Source organism: Salvia hispanica, chromosome 6 (assembly GCF_023119035.1).
Source record: "Salvia hispanica cultivar TCC Black 2014 chromosome 6, UniMelb_Shisp_WGS_1.0, whole genome shotgun sequence".
Taxonomy (NCBI): domain Eukaryota; kingdom Viridiplantae; phylum Streptophyta; class Magnoliopsida; order Lamiales; family Lamiaceae; genus Salvia; species Salvia hispanica.
The window spans coordinates 1,700,953-1,713,387 of NC_062970.1; the positions used below are offsets into that span (position 1 = coordinate 1,700,953).

At 34.8% G+C, this 12,435-nt stretch overlaps 2 protein-coding genes across 4 annotated transcripts; one reads left to right on the forward strand and one right to left on the reverse strand.

Moving 5' to 3' along the window:
- Window positions 1-520: 520 nt before the first annotated feature.
- LOC125192981 lies at window positions 521-2,324 on the reverse strand. 3 transcript variants are annotated; one of them, XR_007171508.1, is made up of 3 exons: window positions 1,742-2,324; window positions 1,403-1,657; window positions 521-1,037 (listed from the first exon to the last, which is right to left on the reverse strand). XR_007171508.1 is itself a non-coding variant. In XM_048090670.1 (3 exons), the coding sequence occupies exons 2-3, from the start codon at window positions 1,417-1,419 to the stop codon at window positions 726-728; spliced, it is 336 nt and encodes a 111-aa protein (XP_047946627.1). In that variant the 5' UTR covers window positions 1,420-1,657; window positions 1,742-2,324; the 3' UTR covers window positions 521-725. The 3 variants fall into 3 exon arrangements, 2 of the variants coding, with proteins under 2 accessions (XP_047946627.1, XP_047946626.1); XM_048090670.1 differs by having other exon boundaries at window positions 1,396-1,657; XM_048090669.1 differs by having other exon boundaries at window positions 1,407-1,657; window positions 1,742-2,322.
- A 7,727-nt stretch (window positions 2,325-10,051) lies between these two features.
- LOC125193487 (putative disease resistance protein At1g50180) lies at window positions 10,052-10,795 on the forward strand. The gene has a single exon (XM_048091281.1). It carries the CDS (start codon window positions 10,052-10,054, stop codon window positions 10,793-10,795), a length of 744 nt encoding a protein of 247 aa, XP_047947238.1.
- Window positions 10,796-12,435: the final 1,640 nt, after the last annotated feature.

The window sequence follows — 12,435 nt, forward strand, 5'->3', positions numbered from 1 at the left end:
AAAGATTGGAGTATATCCAACTCATCTTCTTTATGCAAGGGTTAATATAATAAATGCAGCCAGAGGTTAAACTACATTAGCATCCTAACAGGTTTGAGAATTCAAGGTTTTCGAGAAAAATTGCAAGATTCTCTCTTCTCGCGGCTAACAATTTGAAGTTACAAACACTAACAAACCAAATATATTCCTAGATATTTACCCATCTTACTCAGCTAAGATCAGCAACAACAATGATCACACAGATAAAACTCAAATTCACCCCAACATCATAATCAACCGAACCTAAATAGTTATCCAGTCTGTAATGATGCATCAACAGAGATTGGAGTGTATCCATCTCCTCTTCTTTGTGCAGGGGTTACTATAATAAACACGGTCCAGGTTAAACTACATTAGCATCCTAACAGGTTTTAGAATCCAATGTTTTTTTGAAATTTGCAAGATTTTCTCTTCTGACGGCTAGCTGTTCAAAGTTACAAACACTAACAAAGCCAAATATAATCCTAGGTAATTGCCCATCTTACTCAGCTAAGATCAGCAGTAATGCTCAATTGATAAAACTCAAATTCACCCCAACATCATTCACATACAGATATACACATTAGACCAGTAGAAAGGGAACTTATTATTCTTAAGAGTTGCATATACATCCACCAGACAGACAATGAAGTAAATTTTTTTTGGAAACACATTTTGTTATCACAGCAGTATCATTGACAACAGAACTATAGCGCGGCATACCTGAAGCCATAGGAATCAGCCACCCTTGAACGGGCTTCGGGAATTAGACGCGGATGTGTTCCTTGTTTAGGTTCCCTATAACCATCAACTGCTTTTGTCTTCATTGAACTACCAGCATTGTCTACCTTTTTACTCGTGCGCATTTTCTTCATTTTGGAAATCTCCCAACCATCAACAGCAATGGATATAGTTTGATCCTCACCCTGAACTGAATTAGAACTAGAGATTCTTACAGCATCCCTGTCCTTATCCATAGTTGCAGGTGGTCTTGCTAGGATATTAGCACGTGCATCCATCTAAATGCAAGAAAATATAAAGTCAGGCCTTCAATAAAAATGGTTTCAGTGATCAATTCCAATCAGGTACGTACGGAAGTCCAACATCAATTCAAGAAAAGAATATTGTGGGTAAACAAAAAAACGATTAATACCCGATTACCAGATAGGCAAGAAATGTCCAAATTTGACAGAAGCATGCAGGTCATTCAATATACTGAATTGAATAATTTTTCCTTTAAAATCTTAAACATAAGAAATAGGGATAGTGATTCCTTTTTTAAGAAAAACACAGAGTTCTTTCTGGAAATTTCACAGAGAAACAAAGAAGAAAAAGAACAGATAGTGACAATGGGAAAGAAAGAAGGAAGGAAATGACCACAAACCCACTTGCATCAGCCATAGAAGTTCGAGTGCGCTTGCTTGGTATGACATTCTTTATCCTTCCTTCATACTTTTGTTGCTCCAGCTCAAAACCACTTGAAATAGCATGGTTTTGCAATCCCTTTTTCCCAACACCCACCCCAGATGCTGAACGATCAATCGACAAGGCATCCAGCCGGGATCTCTTTCTCGATGGAATAGCAGGGAAACACTTGTTAACTACTGATAAACAGTCATTGAATATCTTCACGCGTCCCCTAATGAAGGTGGAAAATTATAATATGCTGCTCACTTAAGATGGGTAAGAAATATAAGGACGGGCTAAGATTAGTAACAATTACCTAGCTTTAGTACCACTTTCCCGCACACCAGATTTTAGGCGTCTTGAGGTCGTCCAGTGTGGGGGAAGTTAGATGTTTGCTTTTCGAAGATGCCGGAAGAGAATCTTCCAGGGGCATGCCAACAGCAGCACTAGCAAGCCACTTGAAATCTGCTGGCCTATTCAACTTATGATCTACGACCATGGACTTTGGATCAACACGCACACAATGGAAGAAGTTGACTACATCATTTTGAGTTACCGATGCATTGCTTCTTGTCATACTTGGCAGACTTGATAAAAGTGGGTTCTCCAAGTTCTCCCGAAAGCTACCTGATCTGTCCAGTGAGGCGGTACCAAAGGAACCACGGTGGCCAGATGCATACAATGGCCTATCAGGACTACTGGAGATATCAAATTTTCTAGATGCTGACATGGCATCAGTTTCCACACACTATCTGTGTTGAGAAACCAGTTAACACAATCTTGCATGGCAATGTTGTATTACTAGAATATATACGCATCAAACCAACGCTCAGAAGGGTGGAATATGACGACAGGACACTGACAAACCTGTGCCTAAAAGAAAACCAAAATGTATGTTACATAGAGATTTACCTTATACCTGAAACAACACTGCAGATGCATTCCAAGTCCCACACAGAAATGATGATGGAATGCAGTGTTGAATGAAATAAAAGGAGCAAAGACCAAAGACCAAAGCAAAGACCAAAGACGCCCATCAGCGGACATTTTTCCCATTATATGCATGTACAAGCTTTAAAAATAAAAGGTTATAAATGCAATGGATGCTACTTCTTTAACTCTATACCAAATCTGGAACTTTTATATCGACTCCTAATATCTTGATCCGTAACAACTACCTTGAGTTCTCTGAAAGATTTATTCTTTCTCGCAGATAGTCTAAATGTTGAACCTTTGTGTTAAAAATAATTGAGCTTAATTAATGCTCCTAAAAATCCACTTAATTAACCAGCTTGCATTCATAATTAGGACACCTCACTTGCTCAAAATACATTTTTGCACTATCCATTTATCTAATTATCACCCACAAACTTTAGAAATAAGAGTAATTTTTGTTGAAGTAGATTATCCTTTGAAAATGATTCCACGTTTACTTATCTATTTGACATAATAATGGAAGTGAGATTTCTTTAATTAAATTGATAATGTGATAATACTAATTTTAATATCTATATTCAAATTTGTATAATAAGTTACCAATTGAGAACATAATAATATTATGATTCATAATTTTGATAATTGTATTAAGATTTTCATAATATTATTAATTGGTGATATAATAAAGACTAAAGTCCAATTTTGGTTCTTTACATTTGCACTTAAAAATTTATTTTAGTCTTATATATTAAGTTTGTGATATTTTTTGGTCCCTAACATATTATTTTGGTATCTTTTAGCTCCAAACATATTCTTTCGGTCTAAATAACTAGTTTTTGTTAAAATTACCAGTGAAACTATTTGATCAATTTAATAACTTACTTATAATATAGGACTAAAGTCCAATTTTGCATTGTACATTTTTCAGAAAATTCTTTTCGGGTCCCATACATCAAGTTTGTGATCTTGTTTGGGACTAAAATGTAGCAAAACAATATGTTAGGAATCAAAAGATTACAAACTTAATGTGTAGGACCAAAAAAATTTTAGGACAAATGTAGGGATCAAAATTTGACTTTAGTCTGTATTAAAAACATAATTACTCTTACCATCATATAATTATTAGTAGTATAATTGAGTATGTTTCATAATTCCAAAATTACACTTTAAGATTATAATTACTCTATGTCTAATTAAAATATCACATAATCAAATTAACTTCTTAGATAGAATCCTTACGGGAGAATCCACAATGGAGCGAAACGAGGTTCGACGTCCATTTTGCCATATTATAGGTGCACCGTTAGTCAATAGTCAACTTTTGGTCCTTTCCACACTTCTTAAAAACTAAATTATAAATCAAAGTCTGCAATTTTTCTTCTTTTGTTGAAATATGTGATGATTTGAAATATAGTAGTAATTCAGTTTTTAAAAATGTCGAGCTAAATAGCAACTAAATAGTGGAAGAAACACAATAAATCGTTAACTATGATCTTGTCGTTCATAATAAACATGACCATCGACCCAACTATCCATCACAAGCGGTTCTTCCCTCCCTTTCGTCGTCACATACTCCGCCACTGCTCTCACACTCGACGCCGGCGCCGCGAAACCCACCGAGAATCGATCCGCCTCGTCCTTCACCTCCCACGACGCAACCCCGACGACCTCTCCCTCCATATTAAACCACGGACTCCCCATAATCTTCGACGCCGACACCTCCCTCAACTCCCCGGCTCCGGATCCCCGATCCCCACCCCGAACCATCCATGCTCGATCCACGCCGCCCTCGCTCCCACGCCCCTCTCCCCCCTCGCGTTCCCCACCACCATCGCCAGCCCCAGGCTCTGGTGCCTCGCCACCGCCACAAGGACATCGTCCTTCTGCGGCGGCGAGTCCGCCAGTCTGCAGCTGCGGCTGCAGACTGGCGGAGTTTCATCGCTCTGCTCCAGGACCTGGAGCAGGGCGATGCCTTCGGAGAAATTGAGGGCAGGGGGGTGGTGAGCATGACAGCGCCGCGGTGGGTGAAGGCGAGGGTTCAGGCGATTTCGGCGCGGTGATCAGAGGGGGAGAGGCAGGCGACGGAGTGGATGGAGGTGGCGAGGAGGTCGGGGTGGAGGAAGAAGCCTGTGGCGAGGCGGGGGCTGTCGTCGATCTCGTGTTTCGTGGTGGGAGGGGTGAAGTGGCTCTCTAGTACGACGACGTTTTGGAGCTGGGATTGGCCGAGCATCTGGAGATGCTGCGTCGGCGGCGAAGGTGCGGCGGCAGCGTGGCAGTAGCGGCGGCGGTGGAGGGAGGGGAATTTGAGGGTGGTGTGAGAAGTGAGTGTTTTGAGGGAGATAATGCAAGTCGACATTTTTCTTCCAAGTGAATTTGATTTTGGGAAAGAGAAGTGATGAAGGGGAAAAAATGGGGGAAGAGTGCCGGCCGGCCGGCTGGATGGTGCGAACAAGGTTTGGTGATATCCTAAGAAAATGGCTGCAACTGATTAATAAAGTATTTTTAGATAAATTAGCATTAATTTTGTTTTTAGATTTTGGGTCATTGTGAAACGAATAATATTGTCTTCGAATAGTTGTTGTTGGAACTTGGGCATGCCTATACGAGATGTTAATTGGGTCCGCGCTAACAGATTTGCAAGCTAATTTGGTAGGGGTTAATAAAGCTGCAATATATCGGGTTAGAAATTTTCAAGGCTAACTCTTATTGTTCGGATTTCGGATTAATATTTTTTAAATCTCAAAGATATGTATAGACATCGAACAAAAGCAATAATATAAATAAAAATGCATCGAGTATAAATTGAAAAAAATAGGTTTCGGAGTATTTGTGTTTTTAGTTTGGGACAATTTATACTCTTGTCCACTTGTTTCATATTAAGGCACATATTTTTATAAAATGACCATCCGTTTATGATCAAAATGGATTTTAGTCTTTAATTAATTAAGATTAGTATTCTAATTATGTCAAAAATTAGTTTTGCATTGACCGTTAATTTTGTGATAATGTCTTTCAAAATGGACCATTTTAGTTTATTCAGGATTCAAAAATCAAAACTTTAAATATTATGGACCAAATTCATAAAATAACCATATGTGTAAGACCAAAAATGGACTCTACTCTAACACTATATAAAAGTAAGATTGACCTTCCTCTAACCCGTTCAACTCACTTTCTATTACATATCTTAAAATTCATATTTGATCAAACTTGGTCTTATATTGGTGGACACGGGGAGTACTAAAATTTGTGCCTCAGTCCTTCAAACAATGACCGAGAAGCCATAGTCTTCTACTCTTCTTTAATCCCAATCTTCAAACACAAATTTCTTTCGCCTCTCATTTTCCTAAACTTTTATTACCTTCAATTTCTTTGCTTGATATTGAAAAGACCACTTGTAGAGCATGAGTGAATCACTAGAAGTGAAGGAATGAGGTGAGTTTGATGGTAGTTGTCTTTTTATCCAAAAATTAGGTTTTCAATTTTCATTGTATTCAATGTTTCTTGGTTGAATTTATTTAATTAGTGACAGCCAATTTTAGATGATTCAATATTATATATGCTAAAAGTTTGCTGTTGAGGATTTGTTAACTTGGTATTTCTCTTTCTTTTACCTTCTTTTAGTGAAAGGTAAAAAACTCCTTGAAATTATATGATATCTTCTCATTTACCTTTCCTTTTGAATAAGGATAACTATGATAGTTATAATTTATAATTTATAATTTACCTTTCGTTTTGGAGATGGCTCTTAGTTAACTAGGCTCGTTTGGTAGTGTTGCTAAGATAAAATTATACCAATATAAAATCGAGATGAAAAAAGTGTTGTTATTCAGTGGATGAGATTAAAATTCAAAACAGAAAAATGAAGTGTTTAGTAGCCTCGTAGAGTAAAAGAGGACCTGTCATAATAACGAGATTAAAATTCAAAGTAAAAAGTTCAGTGTTCCATCACTTACTCCTACCAAACATAGGGATGGGTTGATATGATATATCGTATCGAAAACGTTGTATCGTGTATCGTATCGAAAATATCGATATGAAAGAATTTCATATCGTTATCGTATCGATATATCGTACCGAAATTCGATATATCGTTAAATATCGATATATATCGAAAATAAAATATTGATATATCGTATTTTCGATATAAAACGATATATCGCGATATAAGGAAATTCATATCTTTATCGTATCGAAAACTCACGATACGGTATCGTATCATATCGAAAATTACGATATATCGAAAATTCGATAATTTTTCGATATTTTTCAATACGATACAAGCGATATATCATTTTTTCAGTATTTTTCCCCAGCCCTAACCAAACACTAGACTAATATTGTTTGACCAAAATTCAAAAAATAGTGACTCATCTTTCCAACCAAACACACACAAGTTTGATGAGTGGTGTAACCAACTCTGATTCAGGCACATGGTTAAAATTGGGAAACTACATCTTGAGATGTGGAAAATTCTAAAGGAAGCTCTCAATGAAATTGTGGAAGCAAATGCTATAGTGTATTTTTGTATTGTATTTAAATTAATTATTGTATGTAAAGGAAAATTCAATTTATATTGTCATTTGTTTCCATTTTTTAATTTTTAGAATTTTGAAAAATTATAAAATTCAAGCTTGTACATCATTAATTTAGTTAACTAATTTAATTAAATGGAATACAATATTTAGATTAGATCTACATAATAATGTGCTTTGCATTTTGTCCAAGGTAAGAAATTGGAGACTTTTCAAAAATAAGGTTTTCAATAGATTGGATGCCCTTTCGAAAACATTATTTGAGATTTTCTAAGATAAACTGACGAAAGAGAAAAGACACCATAAACCAACTGTTCACTTGAATTATTGAAATAATAACGTGGTTAAGACACTATAAACCAACTGCTCACTTGAATTATTGAAATAATAATGGTCCCACAACGTGGTTATAGCTGTCACATACTAGTATTTAATTGGAAATCGAATCACTTGTACACTGCTCGGTCTCAAAATTAAGTAGTACTCACCCATCTATTTTGGGGATGTTCCAATATACTTGACTCATTTCTATTAAGTAGTAGTCATCTGCAATAGAAATCGAATCACTTGAGTCATTTCTATTTATGATAAAAATTTACATTATTATCGACTCAACTTACATCACTAAATAACATTTCTTAAATTCTTGTGCCCAAAAGAAAGAGGTCTAATATATTGGGACGGATGGAGTAAAACTTTTATATACTTATATCTTAAAATAATATTCCCTCCGTCCCATTGAAGATGACCCACTTTCCTTTTTGCTCTGTCATAACCAAGATGATCCATTGCTAAAAATGAAAATACTTTTTCTCTCTACTTTATTCTCCCTCTTTAACTTTACTCTCTCCACTTAACGCACAAAATAAAGTTGTATAAATTCTCTTGCCACCCAAGGAAGATGTCATCTTCCTTGGGACGGAGGGAGTATTCTTTTTCTTCCATAAAAATATATACACTTTTCATTTTCATCTGTCCTACGAAAATATATATATTTTCATTTATGATAATTTTTAAATACTTATAATAATATGGAGCTTCATAAAAGCCCATAAAAGATATTTAAATACTTATAATAATATGGAGCTTAAGAAGCACACATTGTGCAAGCAAAACAGTCTTACAACAGCATGTTTCAGTTTCAACTAGCTCAATCTTGTATGATCTATCATTATTCTCCATACTGATTCAGGATTGACAGCAGTTTGGACAAGAAACACATAAAACCTAATTCATTTCCTCCCACATTCAACTCAACTTCTAAACCCTAAAATTTAAAATTCCAATTTCACATTGTGCAAAACAGAGTCTCACTTATAATAATAGAGAATATATTTAAATACTTATAATAATAGAGAAGATAAGTCTATTGCATTTGATATATTGATGAAATCAATTAAGAAAAGCTCCGAATGATGAGTTATCATTTTTTTCACTTATAAATACCTATTTGTTAATTTTTTATGTCTCATTAGTGCTTTTCAAATTCATTATCTCTATGGATGAAATTCAATTTTTCTTTGCAAAATACTCCCTCCTTTTCATTAAAGATGACTCACTTTTCTTTTTTAGTTTGTCACATCCAAGATGACCCATTACTAACAATAGTAGTTCATTTATCTCTACTTTATTCACTCTCTCTTACTTTATTCTCTCAACCTAACACACAAAATAAAAGTGTATAAAATCATGTGCCGCCCAAAGAAGGGGTCATCTTCCTTGGGACGGAGGGAGTACCATTTTATCTTCCCAAAATTCAAATGATGTTCCTAGTTATTTGAATTTTTAAATTTTCAATTGATCAAATATGTGCAAGGGTTAGGGGATATTAATCGATACAATGATCCATTATCTCTGATGATGACATAGCCACGAAGAGAACAAAAGCCCTTTGTTTTGATGCGAAAAGATCTATCGGCCTTATTTAGTGTTTTAAAAACTGAATCGGACCAACCGGTTTGGATGCGAACCTATGCTTGGTCCGGTCCGATTCATGCTATTAAACCGTGAGAAGGTTGTGCCGTTTTGAACCAGGTGGCTGGCCGGTTGGACTGGAAACCAGTCGGACCAATTTTTGAATTTTTCAGAATTTTATTAAAAATTTGGGGCTCCTAAACCACTCCACCACCTTCTTTTTTGTGGACAACACGAACTTCAATTTTATTATATATACAATACAAATAGATAAGTAATCATTACAATTACCATATTAATTATATACGGTATATTATAAACTAATTAATTATTTTATATGCAAATAATTTTATGCACAATGGAGTACTTGTATATGATTACTTTATTTATCCTTCATATAATGTAGTTATACTTAACATCCATGGTCTATAATTATATTTTTATCATTCACAAAATTTATAATTTTATGTATGATGCACAAGTATCGTCTACCTTTAAATTTTACCTAATTCATTGAATTTTAATTAAATTTATATTATATGGAGTATTTAATTATATTATCATCTATATTTAAATTATATTTATCACCAATAAAATTTAAATTATAGTGTTATATGAAGTATTAAATTATATTTATCATTTCTATTTAACTTATATATTATGCTATATATAGAATATATAGAATTTAGTCTAGTATACCGGTTGAATCACGGGTCTATTCACTTTCCTATTGTATTGGCATTAGTCCTGGGTAGTGTTATGAAAGACTTAAAGACCAATGTAATACTGAGAAGAAGAAAATAGGGAAAGGATCCCTAGCTATGCACAGTAAGAGTTTTGCTTCAAAACACATTAGTTTGTGAATGAAACACAGGTACGTTTCTTTTTCTTTTTCTTTTTCTTTTATTAACTTGTGCGCGTAAAAGTAGAAATGGCACAGCAGGTGATGTGCAAAGCAGAGAATCTATTTCCCAGAAACTATGTACCAGCCTCCCATTATTGAAAAAAACAAATATACCGGCCTCTTTGTCGAAAATGGGACCCACAACGACGATACAGAAATCAAATGCTTTCTACCTTCCTACTCCGAGGTCCCACAACGTGGATACAGATAAGATATCAAATTTAAAATATCACAATCAATAAGCTTGCCAACTTCCAGTGTTCCCACTACGTTCATACTAAGTGGTTGTGGATCTTCGCATTGCTAATTTACTGATCAAAAGCAGGGCAAAAGTAGAATGGCAGAATCTGTTGCAAATGTGTTTCTGGAAATCCTTCGTGATTTGCTGGTTGAAGAAACTAAGTTTCTGGTTAGTGTGAGCGGTGATGTTGACAAAGTCAAAGCAGATCTGAGAAGCATTCATGCGTTGTTGATGAAAGCTGACAGAGAGAGACGCGATTCTCCAACTCTAAAGCTTTACATTTCCCAACTCAAAGATCTTGCTTTCAAAGCTGAGAATCTGCTTGAAACGTATGCCTTTGAAGTTGAATCCAAAAGGGAAGAAGGGCGGAGGAGCCTCAAGGATAAATTCAAAAGGTACATTTGCATCATGTGTGAGTGCATCAGTGTCCATGAGGTTGGGAAAGAGGCTCGCCACATAATATCAGCCCTGGCCGAGCTCACTAACAAGTTAGAGTCGGAGTTGGGACAAGAAAGCTCATCTCTCTCGAGGCAGGAAGATGAGCAGCAGCGACTGTTGAGACAGACGTATGCTCATGAGGTTGAGCATGATTTCGTGGGCATGGAGAAAGACATCCAGCTTTTGGTCTCCAAGGTGAAGGATGAAACGAGAAAGAGACGAGTAGTGAAGATATATGGGATGGGTGGTCTCGGAAAAACTACTCTCGCCAGAAAGGTCTACAACCACGCAGACCTCCAATCTTATGCCCGGGCATGGGTTTGCATCACCCAACAGTTTCAACCTAAGGCGGTTTTCGCTGATATTTTGAAACAACTTGATAGAAAGCGTCAAACAGATTGATGGCATGGAAGATCGATGAGTTGGTGACAAGAATTCAAAGTTTTTTGAAGGGGAGGAAATGTCTGGTGGTGATAGATGATATATGGGAAGATGTTCATTGGGAGATCATAAGGCAAGCTTTTCCGCCGAATTGTAATGTAATTCTCACCACTCGCAATAAGAATATTGCTAATCAACAATCTGAACCTTACGAGCTGAGATTTCTAACCGAAGATGAAGGGTGGGCTTTACTTCACAAAGTAACAGACTTTATCTCCAGGTCAGAAGTTTTAACTCTCTTCTTTCTTCAATGTTATAATTGTGTAATTAGAGCTTGTCATCTAAATATAGCATTACTGCAGACACAGTTATCATATTCAACATTAGAAATTTAGAACCATTAATTCTTTTTAGCCGCTGTTTTTTTTTTTGTTACTATTCAATTTTATAATTCTTTCTTTTCTCTTCAGTTTTAGTTAAATTATGCATAATTTTTTTTTATCATTCTTAATTTCTTTATTAACATTCGAGGATAGTAAAAGAATAGGAATATGAATTGTTTCATTCTTTTAATTAGGTATTTGTTAATTAGTTTCTTGCAATAAACAAAAAATATTTATGAATTTTCATAGATTTATAATTGTGATTTTTTATTCTATGCTATTACTTCACATATTCGTTTGTTTGTTATGTGATTTCTTTTCAACTCTGCATTTTTTAAAAAAATATAAAGAAAAGTTAGCCAAATTTTTTGGAACCAAAGTCTAAATTTTTAGAATGCAAGGTGTATTTACTAAAAATAATAAAAATAAAATGAAAGTGCAACGATAATAAGTGAAAATATTTCTTATGAACCCATGTCGGATCAAAATAGGACATATATTGGGGAGCGAAGGGATCGTATATATAATGGAGCCGCTACTGAAAAAAATTCCTGCGTCCGCCACTGATTACTGAATATGTTTTGGCGGTGGCATTATAGTAAAATTATTTTCCAATACAGAATCTATAACTCTTTCGATTTTTTATATTAAAATTATCAATGCAAAGACATAACTTTATTAACTGTCTTGTGTTGATATACTTATGTCTTTGTGTTGATATTTAAAATTACATAAGTCTTTTTGTTGTTAATTTTAATATCTGCATTAAATTAATTATTATTTGATCATAACCCTATTTTTGGCTTGTTTATGTTTTCGCTGTGTTATTCTCTAAGAAATATAGAGCCTTTTTAAATGAAATGTATGTAACTAACTTTTTCGGAAATTTTTGAATTTTCATTTTACATGATATTTCGAATGTGTCGTTGCAGGCCTTTTGGAATTAGATTTATGATTAGATTATATTTTTTGAATTATTTCGGATTATACTTAAATTCAATATGATGTCCAAATACACGCCCCTATTTAATAGGATAAAAAAAAATCTATAATCAAGATAGACTAAGGTGGCAATGTGATGTGATTTGAGTTAGAACGAGAGATAAAAATAATCTAGAGCACTCCATTCATTTTAATTTGATGAATTGCGCTACTCCATGTAAGGCTGCCCACAACTAGAAATTGTTCAGCACTATTTACTTTCATTTGTTTCTTCTAAAAATAAATTGAATATCTGCATCTTGTTGTTTTTTTTTTTTTTTTTTTTTTTTTTTTTTT